Genomic DNA, 18,749 nt, shown 5'->3' with positions numbered 1-18,749 from the left:
ATGGGTTGGTCTCATTGTGACTAAAGGTAGGAGTGTGAGCAAGAGGGATGAGAAAGCATGTGTCTCCCTGTCAGAGGCTGCAGAACCTGGGGAGGCAGGTATCTGCCAGTCAGTGGGTGTGCAAAGGCAGGATGAAGCCAATTCTGAATTCTATTTGCCAGTAACCTGCTTTCCTCTAATTATTGCACAGCAATATTTTAAGAAAGTTATTTGAAGATTCTGTATTTACTGCTGGTCATAGCTCCTGGAGCTGTGCCCAGTTGAATCTCCTGAACAAGCACAATTGTCAGTGCAGGGCATTGCAGAGCAGATGTAAGAGCAGAGAGCTAGGGCCACAAGCACACTCATAGTCCTTGCTTGCCCTGACCTTAGGTGCAGAGCTCTGAAATGGAAACATAAAATTAAAGCCAACTCCAAACAACAGGAAGAGAGAAATGATGAAGGAGAATGATTAAGTTAAAAAGAGAACAGAGGCAGAGAGAGGAGTGAGTGTAGGTGTAGAAGCCAATTAGTGTGTGGTTTGGGACATAGCTGCGGAAATGCTCAGCAGGAACATTTCATAAAGAAATTTCTGCTTGCCGTATGTATATGCAGAAGCAGATGGGACCAGACAGTGACAAACAACTTTTCATATGCTTTTGAAATTCAAGGGCTTTCAAAATTCTAATGGGTGCATGAGGTGGGAGGAAAAGGATAAAACAGAAATAGTAGCATGGAGGGGTTTATATATAAATGTATAAGAGACTGAGATGTGGGTGAACGTGCACTAAAGGAGAGCGAACCAATGGGCTGCATGCTTAAAACTACTGGGATATCCATATCAGAGCAGTCACACGATCGCCCACTACTGGCATTCCCCTGTCCCTTCCTTGGCAGGGCCTGGAGGGGCTGGAGAGTTGGTCGCGCCTCTGGAAGGTGGAGGAGTCTGCAACTGACTGTGGACATCTGGGGACTGAGGTGCTCATGCTAGTTCAGACAAGTGAGGAGGAAGATGAAAGAGCCTTGAGTGTCAGAGCAGATGAAAATATGCTATAGACAGAAAACACTTTAAAAAACTATATATATATATATTATTATTCTGGCATAAAATGCAGGCATTCTTTCATGGGCTTTTATTGACAAGCATGCTCTTAATAGGTTTTAATAACTGACTCATGGCCTGGGGCTGTAGAGAGAAAAATGCAAATGACCCTCATGGCTGTTTGTTGCACAAAAGGGTGCATCCTGTTGCCACTGATGCACTGTAGTATCTCAGTGCCATTTGAGCCCAGTTGGCTTGTCTTAAAGTTCCTGGAAATCTGCACAGCCAAACCATTTCCTTCACACATGCCTGTTACCACCCCAGATATCACTTACATTCTTGTCACTATCTGAGAAACCATGCCAAACACAGTGCCAATAAACGGCCAAGGTCAGCCTGAAAGCTGTAGTGTAGGTTTGTGTCTTCCTCTGAGATAAAGTTAGGCTCTTTCTCTATTCTCTGACAAGCATAAGCCTAATTCAAGCCTGGTGCTAGTAGAACAGTCAGGCTGTATGAAAATGACTTCTCTGGTATTTCTGGTTCCCAAGGGGGTAAGTATCCCTGGAATGCTTTTAAGCATGGGTCAGCTAGTTTGTTGCTAACAGTCTCTGTATGTAAACGCAATGCAGTTTGCTTGCATCTGACAACAGAAAATGCCTTTTGCATTTAAAACAATGAAGTATTTTTGTTTGCGTGTTTTTACAATGTCTGTTTGTTCTTTGTACTTGCTGCCCTTTGGGAATTCTTGTAACTCCATGGCTTTTTTCCTTCCTTCCTGACCCACTGGACACAACGAGGAGGGGCACAACTGCATGCTATGGGAGGGGCTGCAAAGCAGTTTCCAGATCGTGCCTGAGAGAAGATGGATGCAGAATACAAAATGAAGCAGCATATCCATCTCCAATATTACAAGAACCAGATGGGAAAGGTCTGGGGATTCAATGGACAGGACCCTGGTGTGCACACTGGGCAACTGCCAGCTTTGCCCTTAAGGGAATGCCAGCTAGAAAAGCAGATTTCCGCACTCACCTCACTTTCCTTACCTGAATTAATGATCATGGGATGGAGAGCAGTGTGATATGGAGAAGGTGCTGCCTCATTGCTCCCAAGATGGATTTTTACACAAAAGGATGCTATCTGCATCTCTCGTGGTGGTATAACAGGCAGTGTGTGTCCTTCTGCCTGGAGCACTTCCAGAGAACAATATGGTATTTCAATTTATGACTGACTCCTTGTGTTCTCCAACGTTCATACTACACATTGCCGACGGACCTGGCAGTTCGTGGTCTCACGTTTCCAAAGCAAAGAACTGCTGCCTCACTGTGCACGCACAGGGGCAGAGCAAAGCTGTATCGCAGCCTTGTGGTATTTATTACACTTCAAGCCAGTGATTTTGTAAGCCGGACGCCTTCTAAAAGGAATTTTAAACGTGCAGCCTTGCTCTGTAACACCACGGCGCGGCAGCAGACATGTGGCAAGGCTCAGCCGTCAGCGCAGCACTCACCCCCGTCAGCCAGCAGCCGCAATGCCGCGGCCGCCTGACGCTGGCTCAGCAGATCTTCCCGCCCGGCCGCTGAGGCTCGCGCCAGCTGACCAATAGCAATCTTCGACACGTAGGCTCGGCCCTCACGGGCTGGCTGCGACCAATAGGCGCACCTCATGCAAAACGCCGCGCAGCGAGGCGGTAGTCATTGGCTGACTCGTGAGGGCGGTGGGGAGCGCGGGCCAATAACGGCCGACACTGCCGGGCCGGGCGGTGTGAAGCGGGGGGGCGCTTCACGAGAGTGGCCACAAAGGGTGAGGGAAGTTTAGTGAGCAGAGCTGCGCAGTTGCAGTACCTCTCTCGTTAACCCACCTCGGAGCGAGCGCTTGCCGCCTCTCTCGTCGGGCATATTGGTAATCAACCCCCGTTAACAGGGGAGGGCCGCAGCCTTCGTGTAAGGGCGCACGAGGCCGTTCCCCACACCGCAGCCGCGTCCGCCCACGCGCGCCGTGGCGGCGGGCACGTCCCGCGACCCCCCCCCCCCCTCTTCCCCCCTTCGCACGGTGCGCAGCGCCCCACCCCGGCCGGGGGAGCTCCCCCTCCTCGAAGCCCCCGCGCAGCCCAGCGGCGGCGGGCGCGCATGCGCGCTCCGCGGCGCGGGGCGGCGGAGCGGCGGCACTGTCCGGAGCATGTCGGGCGCGCGGGGCGGTGGGCGCGTGGCCCCTCCCCCCGGCGGGCGCGCGGCAGCCGCAGCGGCGGCGGCGGGGGGAGGAGGAGGAGGAGGCGGCGAGGAGGCGGCGCCTGTGTCGGCGCTGGAGGATGTGTCCTTCCTGGGGAAGCTGCTGTGCGCAGTCGCGGCGCTGAAGGCGGCTCTCTACCTGCTCCGCAGAGTGTGCCTCGCCATGGCCTGGAAGTCGGGCGGCGCCAGCCACTCCGAGCTCATCCACAACCTCCGCAGTGAGTCTGCGGGGAGGGCGGGGGGCCTCGGCGGCGGCGCGGCCCGGAACCGCTACACTCGGCCGCACGCGCCCGGGATTCCCGCGGCGCGCGCCCGGCTGCCAACTGTCAAGGAGCGGCGGCGGGGGGAGGAGGCGAGGGCGGCGCCCGGCCGGGGGGTGTGCGGCGCCGCGTCCCCGCGTTTCCCGCCCGCCGTGCCGGCCCGAGGGCGGCGGCCGCTGGAGCGGGGCGGGCCCGGGTCGTCGGTGCGGGAGGAGATGCGGCGGGGGGGTGCGGCGGTGGCGCTGGCGGCGGTCCTCGGGGCCGCGGCTGTCGTCAGCCTCCCTCGGGTCCCCTCTCCCGCACTCTCGTGCGGAGCCGGGCGGCGTCCCGGGGCGGCGTCTCGCAGGACGCGGCGACCTCCCTTCCAGGGCCTCGGGGCGGTTCGAGGGGGAGCGGGCGCGTCCGTTGGGCGAAAGGTGCGTAACGGCGGCCCGCTGGGGAGGTTCCGAGAGCCGGCGTGGCCCCGACGCCCGGGCGGCTCTTCCCGAGGGTCAGCTGGGGCCGCTGGGGGGGGGCAGAGCCGCTGCCTCGCCGTCCTGTTGCCGCTCCGTGCCTTTGCGGTTCGTGCCGTCCCCGTGCTGAAGACGGGCGGCGCTGTCAGGATGCTCCGCGCCGTTGGGCTCCCGTGAGCCGGGCGCTGCGGGGTCACGCGGGGAGATAACCGCGTCGTGTTGTCATGCTCTTCGTCTTTGTTAGATACTCCTGTAGCGTCCTCATCTTTACCCTCGCTCGTTGCCTTTCTATCCTCAAATGCACAAATTCCAGGCGAGAAAGGATGTATCCAGACTTGGAGCCTGTGCTGTGGCAGACGCCTTGTGTTTCAGTGCTGCCTTTATCTATCTAGCCTTCTTGTTTTGAGACAAGGGAGAACTAGCCTTGATGTCTTCTCTAACCTGCTTGTGATGGATGCTCTGATCCTGAGAGCTTTTCCAGCATTTTCTTTTGCCACTGTTGAGAAATCTTCCACTCAGCAGAGCAATACTTGCTGAAGTAATTTTTCAATTTGACATTAAAATTGCCACTTTAACAAATAGATAGCAAATCCTCTCGTTGTGAGTTTCAACGTTCTGCCCCTCATCTCTGTGGGACAGAAATACCGCCTTAATGAAATTCTGTCATGAAGTCCCTTACATAAAATGTAGAATGGATGTCAGACTTCCAAATTATATCCAAAAAGTCTTTGTTGCCAGAGTTGTTTACAGCTCTGAGAACCTGAAGGCAAAACTCATTTCGTTTCTGAAGAAAACAATGGCTGTTTCAACACATGGAAGCTGTTCAGGGCTTTGCAAATAATGCATTTTTTTTTTTTTCTTAAGTTAAAAGCCACTATGAGAATGCAACAACAACAGCTTGTAAAGGAAGAGGAAAGTAAGCTGGAAGTTTAGCACTGCAATCTCAAAATTTTAAGTGACAGTAATTACCTGAAAAGTTGCATTCTGTAATTTTCCCCTCTGTTTTGCCTGTGTATCTCAAAATATTTTGAGTGATGTTAACACAGATTGGAAATAAATCACTGCTGAAGCACAGGTGCCTTTGATCTTGCAGCAGGGTTGTGCTGCTGGCAGGTGCTTTGTTGGCTTCATTGGGACTGCAGTGATGATGTAGATTCCAGGTGGCCAAGAAGGCCAGTGGCATCCTGGCTTGTATCAGGAATGGTGTGGTGAGCAGGACTAGGGAAGTCATCCTGCCCCTCTACTTGGTGCTGGTGAGGACTCACCCTGAGTGCTGTGTTCAGTTTGGGGTACAGAAAGGACATTGAGGTGCTGCAGCAGGTCCAAAGAAGGGCAACAAGGCTTGTGAAGGGCTTGTAGAATATGCCCTACAAGGAGAGACTGAAGGAACTGGGGCTGTTTAGTCTGGGGAAAAAGGAGGCTGAGGGGAGACCTTATTGCTCTCTTCCAGTATCTGAAAGGTGCTTACGGCGAGAATGGGGTTGGTCTCTTCTCACTGGTGACAGGTGACAGGATGAGGGGAAATGGCCTCAAGTTACACCAGGGCAAGTTTGGGTTGGATATCAGGAAAAACTTCTTTACAGAAAGGGTTGTTAAGCACAGGAATAGGGTCCCCAGGGAGGTGGTTGAGTCACCATCCCTGGATGTGTTTAAAAACTGTTTGGATGTGGTGCTCCAGGTAAGGTCATACATAACTTGTTGCTGAAAGTTGGGGAAAAGTTTAGAAGAAAATACCTTTTTATGTGGTATATGCTTCTGTTAGGCATGTTATCAACAAGCTTAAAAATCATTGGTTACTGAAAGAGTGAAATGATCTAGAAAATTCTATTTGAATAATAGATCCCTCAGTGTATTTTGCAGTTTGCTCTAAAAGCAGCTGAGCAGTGTACCATTTCTATGTAGAAATACAAATCAGATGGTTAGCTTGATGTTCTTTAAGTGTGTGGGGTATCGTGTGTGTAAGTTAGTAACTGTGTAGTTTGCATACATTAAATAAGTCCAGTTGTAGTGACACAGCATGTGTTCTTCTGCAGCAAAGGCTGAGTTGTTCTTGCTCCTGCCCTTATGCTGCTTGTTGTCTCCTACCCGTGCCTACAGAGCCACGTGTGTAGGAGGATACGTACTAAGACTGGATCTTTCTTACCCTTTTGTAAGGGTGAGCTTTTGTGATGTTCTCTTCTGTGAGAGGGAAAAAAACAAAAACACCAGCAAAAACGTTTTAAACTCCTCAATGTCTGTAAGCTGCTGTACTGCTATGTTTAGAGAAGTAGTAAACTTTGCTGTGGGTGTGAGTGGGCTGGGGAAAGTGGGAAGTACTTGTTTTACTTCTGTGTAAAAGCATCACTGGAAAACTCCTGTGAGCTGTATATTCTTGTGCTTTAAACCAGCTGTGAGGGCTACTTTTTCACGTAATTTGTTACTGACGGTTACTTATCTTCTATTTTGTGGCAAAAAAAAAAAAAAAAAAAAAAACCCAAAAGAACAAAGAGAAAAGGTCTCATTTAATGAAGATATATTAATATATATTCTTATTCCAGTGTTGCCTCAACTATGGAGTTGGATTGTTCTGTAGAGGTAACAAGAATTAAGTTAGAGCACTACTAAGTGGTTGGACTCAACAATCCTTAAGGTCTTTTCCAACCTGAGCAGTGCTAAGCACTTGTGGTATTTGCATGCAGATATAGGCAAGTGTTCTTCACAAGCCTTATTTTTGTTTTCGTGTCTTAGGAAGAATAAACTAATGAAGCAGGCCCTGGAACTTGGAGTATTTTTTAGTGCATAGAGACAAGTGACTGAAGAATATTCTGTGGCTTTTTGTTCTTTTGATTTATGGTTTTTTTTAGCTGCTTATTACATATTCTTGCTCTGTTGATTTGAGGCGTTGGGGGTGTACAGTTTGTGCAATACACAAAATAAACCTGCTTAAAAAGCACTCTCCTGTCCAACAAGAGTGCTGCCCTTGAATTCGTCTCCTTGTTCCATCAAGGTGCTTAGCTACTTTGTTTTCAAGTGCTTTTTTCTTCCTGAACGTTTTGACTCTTCAAGCATTAAGAGTTGTTTGAAAAAGTGCTATTATTTAAATCCAGCTGAGAAGAAGCAAAGATATAATTGAGTGCGTGTCTGCAAACGTCACCTCTAGAAATACTTAAAGCGTAGGCAGCGCTTCTGGGGAGTTATCTAAAGGTAGATTGCTAGAGAGTTATAGGTCATATTAAAGGTAGAAGTAGTTGGCCGTCTTTAAGTTCACAGCTATAACCAAAGTTCCTTTGTGCCGTGAAGCTAGCACAAATGGATGCTGAAAATCAAGAAAACACTCAGTAATGGATGGATGGCTAATTTACTATTATATTACTTGGCTGAGAATCTTTGGATTCTGAATCTCTTCTCTCTCTCCTCCCACACCCCCTTTATCTCCAGATAGCCACTGTTGTCTCGCCTCACTGTTATATCATTTTAATCCCCCTTTGTTTTTCGTACATGGGCTCTTGCCAAGTCCTGTTACTTTGTGCACCAAGATCTTAGAAACCAGCTTTTCTTTTCCACCTGCAGAACTCAAAGTTTGGTTCCTGTCCAACTCACCATCCATAAAGGTTAATTAGGTTTCCTTATCACACCTTTATTTCTCTCCTCCAGACAATACGGTGTGCTGCCATATGACAGTCTTTCTCTGCTTGCTTTTCTGGTTGTGTTGTGCCAGTGGTGTTATAACAAGATATGTGTATCTTTGAATCCACGTTTTTGGGTTTAAATATGAAGATGAATTAACTTGAACGTGATTAAGAGCTGCATAATGTTGTTAATCGTATTTGTGCTTGTTTCCTGCTTCATTCAGTTCTCTCTGTCATCCAACAGTTCCCTAGTCCTGTTTCAAAAAAGTTAGAAGCTGTAATTTATGAGACACTGTGGATTCCACAGAGTTTGATAGCTTGTCTCAGGGAGGTGCTGTGAATGGGACAGCACTGTGTGTGGCCTTGCTGAGCCTAAGCTTGGTTCAGCAAGAACTGAGCATGGTTGTTCCTCAGGTTTGGGTTCTGTGGTTTTATTGGTTTGTTTATTTTCCTGCTGTGTCATTTCCTCTGGTTCATTCAAATCCTTTCCACAACTGACTAGTTTTGTGTGCAGAAGACTAATGTAACTGGGATGAGCACAGATCGGGGAAATAGCAAATGAAATGAAAATAAGCCAGTAAATGCAGCCCAAATTTAATACCCACAACCTACAAACAATTATGCTGCCTACTGTTTGTATTCAGCAAACAGTTTTCCCTTCAGCACGTGCACTGTGTTGAGGTTTGAGTGACTAAGCATTGTAGTTTATGGCAAGAAAATGGAATACCTGGAAATCAGTGTTTTTTTAATGTATATTTCTCGCTGCTTATTTATATCACAACACTTCAGAATCAGTCACTTTAATTTAAAAATGTTTAGTACTTCTGCTTGGTTGAAGGTGTGTTTTGGCTGTGGTTCGGTTTAAAGGCATAATGCAACTTTTGTGATAGTCTGAAACTGCCTAATAATCCGTGGCAGAATGGGAATAATTTCTGTAAATCTATCCCTTGCAGGTAATTACCATTGCTTGTGAGCATGCTAAAAAGTGAAAATCTGGTATGGTTTAGTTTCAGTGTAACTCCAAGCCTTTATTTAAATGCTGCTGTTATTCTACCTTGGTGTAGCGTGGAATGCTCCTTAAGACCAGTTAGTATGCTTGGGAATAAACCACGTAATGCTGGTTTTCTTTTTGAATGGTTGTCTATGGAATATAACACCTCCAAGCTGTGTTTGTTAGTGTTATGATGATAATGTTTAAAGTAAAGAACTCATAAAAGTAAAAAGCTCTTTTAATGCTTTTAACTTCGATTGGCATAACCAAGTTTTGGCAAAGACACAGCAAACTTTTTCAGAGGCTAAGGCCTATAGTTTTCTGAAGTGACATCTTTACTGAGTTGTCTTGAGTTGCATTCAGGTTCTGGAGTCTGAAAACACGACATTGGAATTGAGCACAAAGTGGGTTTAAATGTTGGTACTGTCAAATACTGAAGAGGTGATCATACAGACATAGCTGTAGAAGTTCTTTGTTTCTGCTAGTGTGACAGCCTTTTGTCAGTTTGTATCTTAGCATGTTGCTTTATGGTCAGTAAATATTATACTGTTACCTATAGCTCTGTCTCCTTAGCTTGGGATGGCTCGGTGGGTCAGCACGGTGGCTGGCTTACTGGTGGTTTGAGGTATGTCAGCTTGGCGGTCCTCCTTGACGGAGTTACCATGGAGCAGTAGGTGCTATGGGAACTATGTTAGCTGTTCTCACGAGACTTCTGAGGCATATTTCATCACTGGGGAGCTAGTTAGTTCAGAATGGCAAATCGTGCTTGAATGCCCTACGAGTTCAGATAGCGCTTTACCGCTCTTCTAATCTTCCCTTAGCTTTCGTTTTACTTAGTGGCTGTTTTAATGAGACTGCATTGAAAGTAAACATCTATTGCAGTATAGCTGCTAGTTTTGACAGCGTTACGTTTTCTGAAAACAAGTGAGCAAAGATGTTGTATGGAATCTGTTCCTTAAGGTGCAAGGTATTCAACATCTGCTGTTCTTTAGAGATTTGTTAAAGCTGCTGGTGAAGCCTTGCTATGAGGAGAGCTCTATACCTGTCTGTCCTATCCAGATAGGTTTATCATAATAGTTTTCGTTATTGCTAATGGTTGCTCCTACTTTTTTTTATTGAACTCTCTAGTTTTGACGTCCCACATGAATTTTAAGTGAAGCTCAGCCCTCTGAAATGTAGAGGGATAAAATGCACTTACAGGTGAAGTCTCCCACACTTGGACTGTCAAAATGTATTGAAAAGTGCCATTCTATGCTCTTGCAGGCTGAACCCAACTGTAAAATCATTCTTTCATGTGCTCTTAACAGCTTCTTCACTTGAATGCTGATACAGATCTAGAGTAATGTAGCAGTTCAACAAAGGTGGCTGTATTACAGATGTTTTTTGTGGTAAAGACACACTGTAGCACTACAAGCAAAGAAATAGCCTACCTTTCTCTGTCCCATCCCCAGAGGAGGAAATTGTTGATACTTACTTTGTGGTATTAGCTGTATTGTTCCCTCCTACTGAAAGCTATAGTTAAATATACCTTAATTAGTTATTTGCAGACTTTCAGATCCTTGAAAATGAATAGAGAGTTGGTTATCTGTGATACCAAAATGGATGGGTTGGTTTCAAAATGATAATTATTAAATAGAAATGGAGTACTCTCATAAAATAGAAGTGAAATTTTTGAAGGTACGTTTGCATTTAACGAGATCTTGAGGATATATATTTGGTGCATTGAAACTTTTGGCTCCTATGTGGATTTACCTGTACATATTCTGAGCAACAGCATTTATTTCTGGATTCCAAGTCTAGATCTGTTTATCTCCTTCTTTCCTCAGTGTTTTTGTTATCATTCTCTCTGAACTGCAGACTCTGAATTGATTTCTTCCTGTGAACTGTATACAATATTCTGTTTGAATAATGTGTTATCACTCTGACAAGGCTTAGAAATAGCAGGCCAGCAGCTGAACGTTTGAGGCAGATGCTCTGTAAGTTGTCAGCAAAGCACCAAGAGATTTGTAGGTATGAATGGATTAAAAAATGTTTGTGAGCATGTGCTTTGTTACTTTAGCATACAAAGAACTTTGTATGTTTTGGGGCCAGTGTCCTTTATTGGATCTCAAGGTGCTGATCCATCATTTCACGTTAGAATCACAGTCATCTTGTTTGTGGCTTACAGAGAAAGCTTACAATGCTTGTTACTGACATAAAATTCTGTAACTGAATTGCTTTCTTAGCTTTTTCCTCCTTCTCCCCAACAGAAGGATTCCAACCTAAAAAGCTCATTTGACGAGCTGCTTAGAACTAACTAGCTTTACACTGTTTGAAAATCAAGATGTTATTCTCATCCAGCCTGCCTTCCATGTGGAAGTTGCTGGATGGTTTGGCTGGTTCACGTAGTGATGTCTGAAACTGTTAGCTCTCACTTGAGTAATCTTAATCTACTTGATTTCATCTTTTGCCATACTGCACTATCTTTGTTTTGCACCAAATTTTAAGACTTCAGCATGATTTAAGATTTCCGTCCGATAATGTCACTGTTAAACAGAAAAGTTGTCCCTGCAAGTGAAATACTTTGCAGTGCTACAGTGAAGGTAATATCCGGAAAAACTGAAGAATGTGGATACTGAGAAAAGTCCCAGTGTAACAGTTTTGGCATCTGTGTGATCATTTTGTTTATGTAAACTAGAAATAGGATGTGTTTGACCAGCTGTTACTCAGCTGTGACAGACCGTTGCAGCAGGACCAGTTAAGATTTGTGTTGTAAGCACGTGCGCTAGCCTCACCTTGAGCGCCGTGTGCAGCTTTGGGTGCCACAGTGTAAGAAGAACGTAAAGCTATCAAAGTGTGTCCACAGGATGAAGATGGGGAAGGATCTGAAGCGCAAGGTGTATGGGGAATGGCTGAGGTCCCTGGGTTGGTTCAGCCCAGAGCAGAGGAGCTGAGGGGAGCCCTGAATGGCGGCTGCGGCTCTTTGTGAGGGGAGCGGAGGGGCAGCGCTGAGCTCTGCTCTCTGTCACTGCGACAGGGAACGGCACGGAGCTGCGTCATGGGAGGGGCAGCTGGGGGTTAGGGAAAGGGTCTGCACCAGAGGGTGGAGGGCATTGAACAGGCTGCCCAGGGCAGTGGGCACGGCCCCACGTGCTGGAATTAAAGGAGCGTTTGGACAGTGCTCTCTGATGTAGCTGCAATAGGGTGATGTTGTTTGGAGCCAGGGGCCGGACTCTGTGAATCCTTGTGGGTCTTCCAGCTCAGGATAGTCTATGATTATATCATGCAGCAACAAGACATCCTTTTTGTAATCTAGAAACTAGTATTAGTGTGAATGTTGACTGCTAGTATGTTTTGAGCATGTTGGGAACCTGACTGATCAATGGTGAGGGTTAATCATTCGTGTAGGCTGCTCTTTTTAAGATAACTTTGCTGAAGCTTTATTGCTCAATAAAAGGATAAGTTGTTTGCTTATTGTATATCCGTCTTATCTTTCCAAGCTTTCAGCTTTTTTTTGCTCTCCAACGTTCAACTGCCTGGTTTCCAAGATTATGTTCAACAGTGGTAATATTTATACCTTCAAACCCAGGGTCTGCTGCATGAGCTCTTCTCCTGTTTTCACTGTGTTATTCATGGAAAAAAGTGGAGTAGAGCTTTCAAAACATGCTCCAACTATGTCAAGTTGTTGGTGCCACAGCTTCTGAACAAAATAACTTTTGAACTCTGCGGGCTGTGCTTCTTGGTTACTTTTCAGCTTTGTGCCTTTGAATCTTGAGTTGTGCTGATGTCACTAATAAATAGAGTTTACGTTATATTTTAAGCTCCAGACTAGTGTGTTTGCGTATTTGTGTTTGCTTGCAAGCAGTTAATAATTTGTGATTTAGTTTTAGTACTGATTATGAGTATCTTGAAGCTGAGCAGTTTGTTCAGCTAGCAAGTCTTCAGTGCATGCTTGTCATTGGAAAGGAAAATCAGCCTCTATGTACTTAGCTGTAAATGATTTTTCTGTGACATATAGCTCCCTTCTAAGATTTAGAAAACATTTTGCTTTGGAATTTTAATAATAAAGAATTTAATTATCTCTTTTTTTATTTTTTTTTAATTTTTTTTCCATTTAAAAGCAGTGTGAAATTAGAATGCTCTCCCTGCACTGGCTTTTTTCAGGTGATATGTGTTTTCTTAGCAATTTGGAATCTGAGAAGAGATTCTTCCCAGTTGGAATTAGGATATTCATTGTTAGTCTTCTTAGGATTGACTCTGCAGTAAGGAAAGGGCTTTCATTGGAGTTCGGCACCTTAAATATAGAGAAACGCAGCAACTTTCATCATGATTCTAGGGAAAAGTCTTATTTGTTATCAGTGTTGGGGAAAATACTACATAGTCAATATTAACTTTACTGGTTAGATTCTTGATTGCTTTTCTTAATTACTTCCTAAATTTTATTACTTCTACATAAGTAGAATAGCACTTAGTCCTATCCTATAGGACTGAATAGCACTTGTAAGAGTGTGTGTGTGTTGTATTCTGGTGCTCTCCAAACACGCAAAGAAGTCCAGAAAGCAGATTTAATTTTCTTTCTATGGGGGACAATTATACAGTTATAATGGCCCTATTATATTTCTGCTGAAACAGAATGTGGGGTTTTATTTTGTACAAATATCCACGGAGCTCTTAAAATTTGATAAAAACAAGATAGAGGGAGGCGTGGATAAAGTACATAAGAAAAGTAATGTAATGCAGGCGGAAGAAAAGTTGTAAATGCTGAGAAAGGAATTTAATTAGCAATGCTTTAAGTAGAAAGATGACAAGCAGATGAGAGAACATGCAGGTGTGCGGTTCTGTTAAAGGAAAAGGGAGGGTGGCAGCAGGATGGGTCATAGGATAGTGTGAAAAAAGAGGCTTGGGAAAAAATCTTGTGGTTCAGGAATTATAGAGAGGGTCCTCTAAAGATGGAGGAGGTTGTCTGCCCAATCACAGGGCCTCCCTTGAGATGTTTATCAGTTCTTTCAGGCTGGAAGCTTCATCTGTTTATTCTCTGCGCATTGGTTTCCCCAAGGCGCAAAAGGAAAGAACAGATGGTTACCTTATCAATCTGTCTGCACAGTGCATCATAAAGGAGTAAATAGCTAGTTTAGATTTTTCCTGAATGCTTTTCAGCTGCCTGTTTGTATCTCTCTCATCCCCCCGGAACATTTTACTCCTGTTATAATCAGCTTTCCCGCCTCTCTTTTCATTTTTAGGTACACTTATTTTAGAAAAGCTACTTTCTTGGTGATATCTAATGAGATGCTAACTATATATATATATATATATATATATATATGTATGTATGTATGTATGTATATTTTTTTTTCTCCCTAGTTTAGTTACCAACTGACATATAGCTGATTCCAAGTGGCTGGGGGAGCTCTTATTTTTTTTCTCATACTGTAGAATCAGAGAATCACCGTCATAGGAAAAGATCTCTGATATCATCCAGTCCAACCATCCACCTACCACCACTATTTCCCCACTGAACCATGTTCTTCAGTACAACATCTAAATGTTTCTTGAACACCTCCAGGGTGACTCCACCACCTCCTTGGGCAGCCCATTCCAGTGCCTGACCACTCTTGGAGAAGAAATTTTTCCTAATGTCCAACCTGAATTTCACCTGTTGCAAATTAAAGCCATTCCCTTTTGTCCTTTCACTAGTTACACAGAAGAGCTCAATGCCTGCCTCACTACAACCTCCTTTCAGGCAACTGTTGAGAGCGAGAGTGGTAAGGTCTCCCCTGAGCCTCCTCTTCTCCAGACTAAGCGATCCCAGTTCACAGAATCACAGAATTGTAGGGGTTGGAAGGGACCTCCAGAGATCATCGAGTCCAGCCCCCCTGCCAAAGCAGGTTCCCTACAGCAGGTCGCACAGGTAGGCATCCAGGCAGGTCTTGAACATCTCCAGAGGAGACTCCACCACCTCCCTGGGCAGCCTGTTCCAGTGCTCCATCACCTCACTGTACAGAAGTTCTTCGCACGTTTGTGTGGAGCTTCCTATGCTGCAGTTTCCGGCCGTTTCCCCTTGTCCTGTTTCCACTCACCACTGAAAAGAGTCCGTCCTCGCCATTCTGCCCCCCACACCATAGATACTTACAGACCTGGATCAGGTCCCCTCCCAGTCTTCTTTTCTCAAGGCTGAACAGACCCAGTTCACTCAGCCTTTCCTCATAGGAGAGATGCTCCAGGCCCTTCACTATCTTTGTGGCCCTCTGCCGGAGGAGGGATCTCTTGGTCTCATGAGGATCTCTTCCAAGAGATTCCTGTCTTTTTTGTACTGGGGAGCCCAGAGCTGGATGCAGTTCTCTCAGCCACTCCTCATAAGGCCTGTGCTCCAGACCCTTCACCAGCTTTGTTGCCCTTCTCTGCACATGCTCTAGATCCTCAATGTCTTTCTTGTAGTGAGGGGCCCAAAACTGAACACAGTGCTTGAGGTGCAGCCTCACAAGTGCTGGGTACAGGGGAGTGATCACCTTCCTATTCCTGTTGGCTGCACTCTTTCTGATACAAGCCAGTATGCCAATGGTTTTTTTGGCTGCTTGGGCACACTGTTGGCTCATGTTCAGCTGAGTGTTGACTGGTACCTCCCAGTGCATTTTTACCACACAGTCTTCCAGCTGCTCTGCCCCAAGCCTGTAGCATTGCCTGGGGTTGTTGTGGCCAAAGTGCAGGACCCAGCACTTGATCGTGTTGAACTTCATCCTGCTGACTTCAGCCCAGCGATACAGCCTGGTCCAATCCCTCTGAAGGGCTTTCCTACCCCTAGGCAGATCATTGTTTCCCCCTGAAATTGGTATCTTCTGTAGACTTATTGAGGATGTACTCAATGCCTTCATCCAGGTCATCAGCGAAAATATTGATCAGGGCAGGCTCCAGCACTGACCCCTGGGGAACGCAACTCGTGACAAGTCATCAGCTGCATTTAGCTCCATTCACCACAACTCTCTGGGCCCAGCCATCCAACCAGTTCTTTACCCAGCAAAGCGTGTACCAAGGCACAGGCTGCCACCTTCTCCATGAGAGCACTGTGGGGGACAGTGTCAAAGGCTTTGCTGAAGTCAACAGCCTTTCCCTCATCCACCAAGCGAGTCACTCAGTCAGAAAAGGAGATGAGGTTGGTTGAGCAAGACCTGACTTTCATGAACCTGTGCTGCCTGGGCCTAATTCCCTAGTTGTCCCACACATGCTGCGTGATCTCTTTCAAGACAATCTGCTCCATAACCTTTCCTGGCACTGAGGTCAGGCTGATGGGCCTGTATTTCCTTGGGTTTTCCTCATGACTATCTTACCCAATAGCATGCTGGCACGGTGTCTTTAAATTTTTTCTTTTACTTTGGGGTACGGTTTTGCTTAGTATAAAATCAACAAGGTTGGAAAAGATGCCAATTTATGAACTACTGCTGCAAATGCCTGTTGTCTCTCAGATTAAAAAACATAAATTGAAATGAGGAATTCTCTCTAAGACTGTAGCATGTAGTTCTGAATGGAGTCAAACACAGGAGATGTGTAATGTATGCAAACTGCAGGGACCTTATGAGTTTTCTAGGGTTTGTCAGGGAAAAATATTGTTATTTAGGACCATTTTTATAAAGCATTGTTATTTTCCCTAATAATTTGATGGCATATTGCTATTGCATTTCTGAGTGATACTTTGTCTTTAGAACAAAGAGCACAATGTCGTGGGGTACCAATTTGCTCTCTGTTCTATAGGCTGATGAAACTGGGCACAGGTAGTGGATATTGGGGATGGGTGTTGAGAAAAAGAAAAAAACTCAGAAAACCCACAACCATGTTTGATAAGAGTAATTGATGGGAGCATGCTGTAAACAGTCAGGAAGGCCTTTGCAAAAGTTGGCTGCAGCCTGGTCACGGATGTCTTAGTGTTGGTAGCTCTCTAAAACTGATGGGACTTCAATTAAGATAATCTTGGAAGAACTCACACATCTTACTTTTGAATTACTGCAGTTTGTATTAGATTTTGAAAGTGCTCAGATTATTATTTATTTTTTTCTTTTAAGTAAAACTTTCCAATAAAGTTAGTTAGTTAGTAAGCTACTCAGTAAAGCTTCCATCATTGCAATAGCATTATTTGGAGTTTATCCTGAATTTTTTTAATGGAAGTGATTGGTTAGTTTCTTCTGTTTGTTTTTTGTTGCTTTCTGTTGCTTGTAAGTATGTCTTCAGAATTTAAATCTATAAATGTTAAAAAGAAAGAAAGAAACTTCACTGCTCAGTGTTTCTGATGTTTTGTACGTACCTTCTATTTTTAAGAGGAGACAGATTCAGAATGTTTTAATACAAAAAATCTTAGGCCTCAGCCTGCCCCGTTGTAAGAATTCTCATTCTGTAGGAGTTTCTTCACAAGGAACTTTTTTCTTTTGCCAACACAAAAGAGAAACAGAAAATAAAATACTGAGCAGGGATGCTATGGTTTCTGCTAACCTGCTTTTGTTTATTTTTCAATAATTGATCACTTAAAAAAAAAATAAGTAAACCTTGTTTATTGTATAGAGTAGTATGAATTTCTTATTTTATATGTTTTCAGGAATATCAAAGCTGTGCATGGAACTGAGTGCTTCTAGGAGTTACATCTTTGCATCTGTAGCTTCTGGGAGAGTCTTGCTTACGATTCGCTGTCTTAAGCAGTGTTTGACCAATGGATCATAGCTTAACTTCTAAGGTGATGAGGGTTAGAGTACTAGGGAGAGTAAGGTAGCGTGTTTTCTCACAATGGTAGGAGTATATTAATGTATTTTGCATGTTCTTGCACTGAGGAACAGAATGCCTTCAATGTGATTTGTTTTATTTATAGAAAATGGAATAATCAAATCAGACAAGGTATTTGAAGTAATGCTGGCTACAGACCGTTGCCACTATGCAAAATACAACCCTTATATGGATTCTCCTCAATCTATAGGTAAGTCAGTTTCTATGAACTGCTCTGTCCTAATTTGTGTAATGGTGACTGCCTTTGTAATAGATGTGCAAACTTATTTCGAACCATCTTAGTTCTTTTTCAGTTTATTCAATCTCTTTTAACTATGCGTTTTGAATTTATGGGACACAATTGGCATTCTTAAATACATCCATAGATTGTTATTGGCCAGTATTAATGTGTAAGTATATATTTTTTTAATGCTACAACAATCTGTAGTGATGGAGCTGATATTTAAATATTTATAAACCACTTGTATCCAATTTACTTCAGAAACAGTCTCTCTCTTTACAGAAATGGTTCATGAGAGATCAGTACAATGCTCTTCATCTTACATGAGATGTTTTTTTATACGAAAATAGGCTTTAAATGGGAGAATCTGTTGATGGTTGTAGGACACTTAACTTCTCGTCCAGATCTTAGTTTTATCATTCCAAGGCAGGAGAATTAATTAAACTTATGTGCTTCCTTTTTTCTTTTCTTGATTATTATTTTTTTTTCCTCTCCTTTCCCTTCCATGCTGGATGGTGAGCATTATGAATAGTAATTGGATTTGGTTTGTGTAGGGACATTAAAAAAATAAAATGTTCTAAGGTATGTACTCAAAAATTTATGTATTTCTAAAGGAACAAATATAACTCTGTATTCCTAGGTTTATGTGCTGTCTGGGTGAAAAAAGACGTCAGTCTTCAGAGGGTCCCCATCACGTAAACTCACTAACAAATCTGGGTTCTTATGTATGGTCCATGAAGGAGGGGGGAAAAAAAAAAAAAAGAAATTAGGTTATTCTGGGAAACACAGCTCATCTGAATTCAACGTATGTGATAAAGCCAAGGAGATAGAGTCACAAAATAGAAATTATAACTGAGGTCGAGTATAGAACTGTGTTTTTTCCTGTTCAGAGTTAAGGAGGCATAGCTTACAGATGATGTACTTAACTCACTTCTGAAGTAGAGTACTTACATAACCATTAGCGTGTGACTGATGTCCTGAATGAGGCTAACAGTGAAGATATTGCATTTTACAGTCAATAACAATGGTCTGAACAACAATCAAATCTTCTGCTTTCTTGTTTTACAGGCTTCCAAGCAACAATCAGTGCTCCACATATGGTAAGTTTTAAACTTGTGTAGATGATTTTATGATGATACAAACGTTCCCAAAATAAAAATATTTATCACAACAAATTTAACCAGGAATTGATGGCAGTAATGTGGTTGTGAATTACCTAATAGGAGGGTGCAGAGA

The 18,749-nt window shown here is 44.2% G+C and overlaps 1 protein-coding gene across 3 annotated transcripts in view; it reads left to right on the top strand.

Annotated features, from left to right (window-relative positions):
• The first annotated feature begins 2,828 nt into the window (after positions 1–2,828).
• The window catches only part of PCMT1 (protein-L-isoaspartate (D-aspartate) O-methyltransferase), a 34,426-nt gene continuing 18,505 nt past the window's right edge, over positions 2,829–18,749 (top strand). For 2 of the 3 annotated variants that reach the window (XM_042812605.1, XM_042812613.1), the window contains exons 1-3: positions 3,335–3,461; positions 17,379–17,483; positions 18,582–18,613. In XM_042812605.1, the coding sequence (XP_042668539.1) occupies positions 3,407–3,461; positions 17,379–17,483; positions 18,582–18,613 (192 nt within the window). In that variant the 5' untranslated portion in view covers positions 3,335–3,406. Of the gene's footprint in view, positions 2,918–3,334; positions 3,462–17,378; positions 17,484–18,581; positions 18,614–18,749 lie in introns of those variants that run through there. The other variant, XM_042812595.1, reaches the window with a different exon arrangement.

Source organism: Centrocercus urophasianus, unplaced genomic scaffold, assembly GCF_019232065.1.
Source record: "Centrocercus urophasianus isolate 14NV4802_14NV808 unplaced genomic scaffold, USGS_Curo_1.0 seq_10, whole genome shotgun sequence".
Taxonomy (NCBI): Eukaryota; Metazoa; Chordata; class Aves; order Galliformes; family Phasianidae; genus Centrocercus; species Centrocercus urophasianus.
The sequence above is the reverse complement of the archived record's forward strand: the minus strand, read 5'-3'. Positions and strand labels throughout refer to the sequence as shown.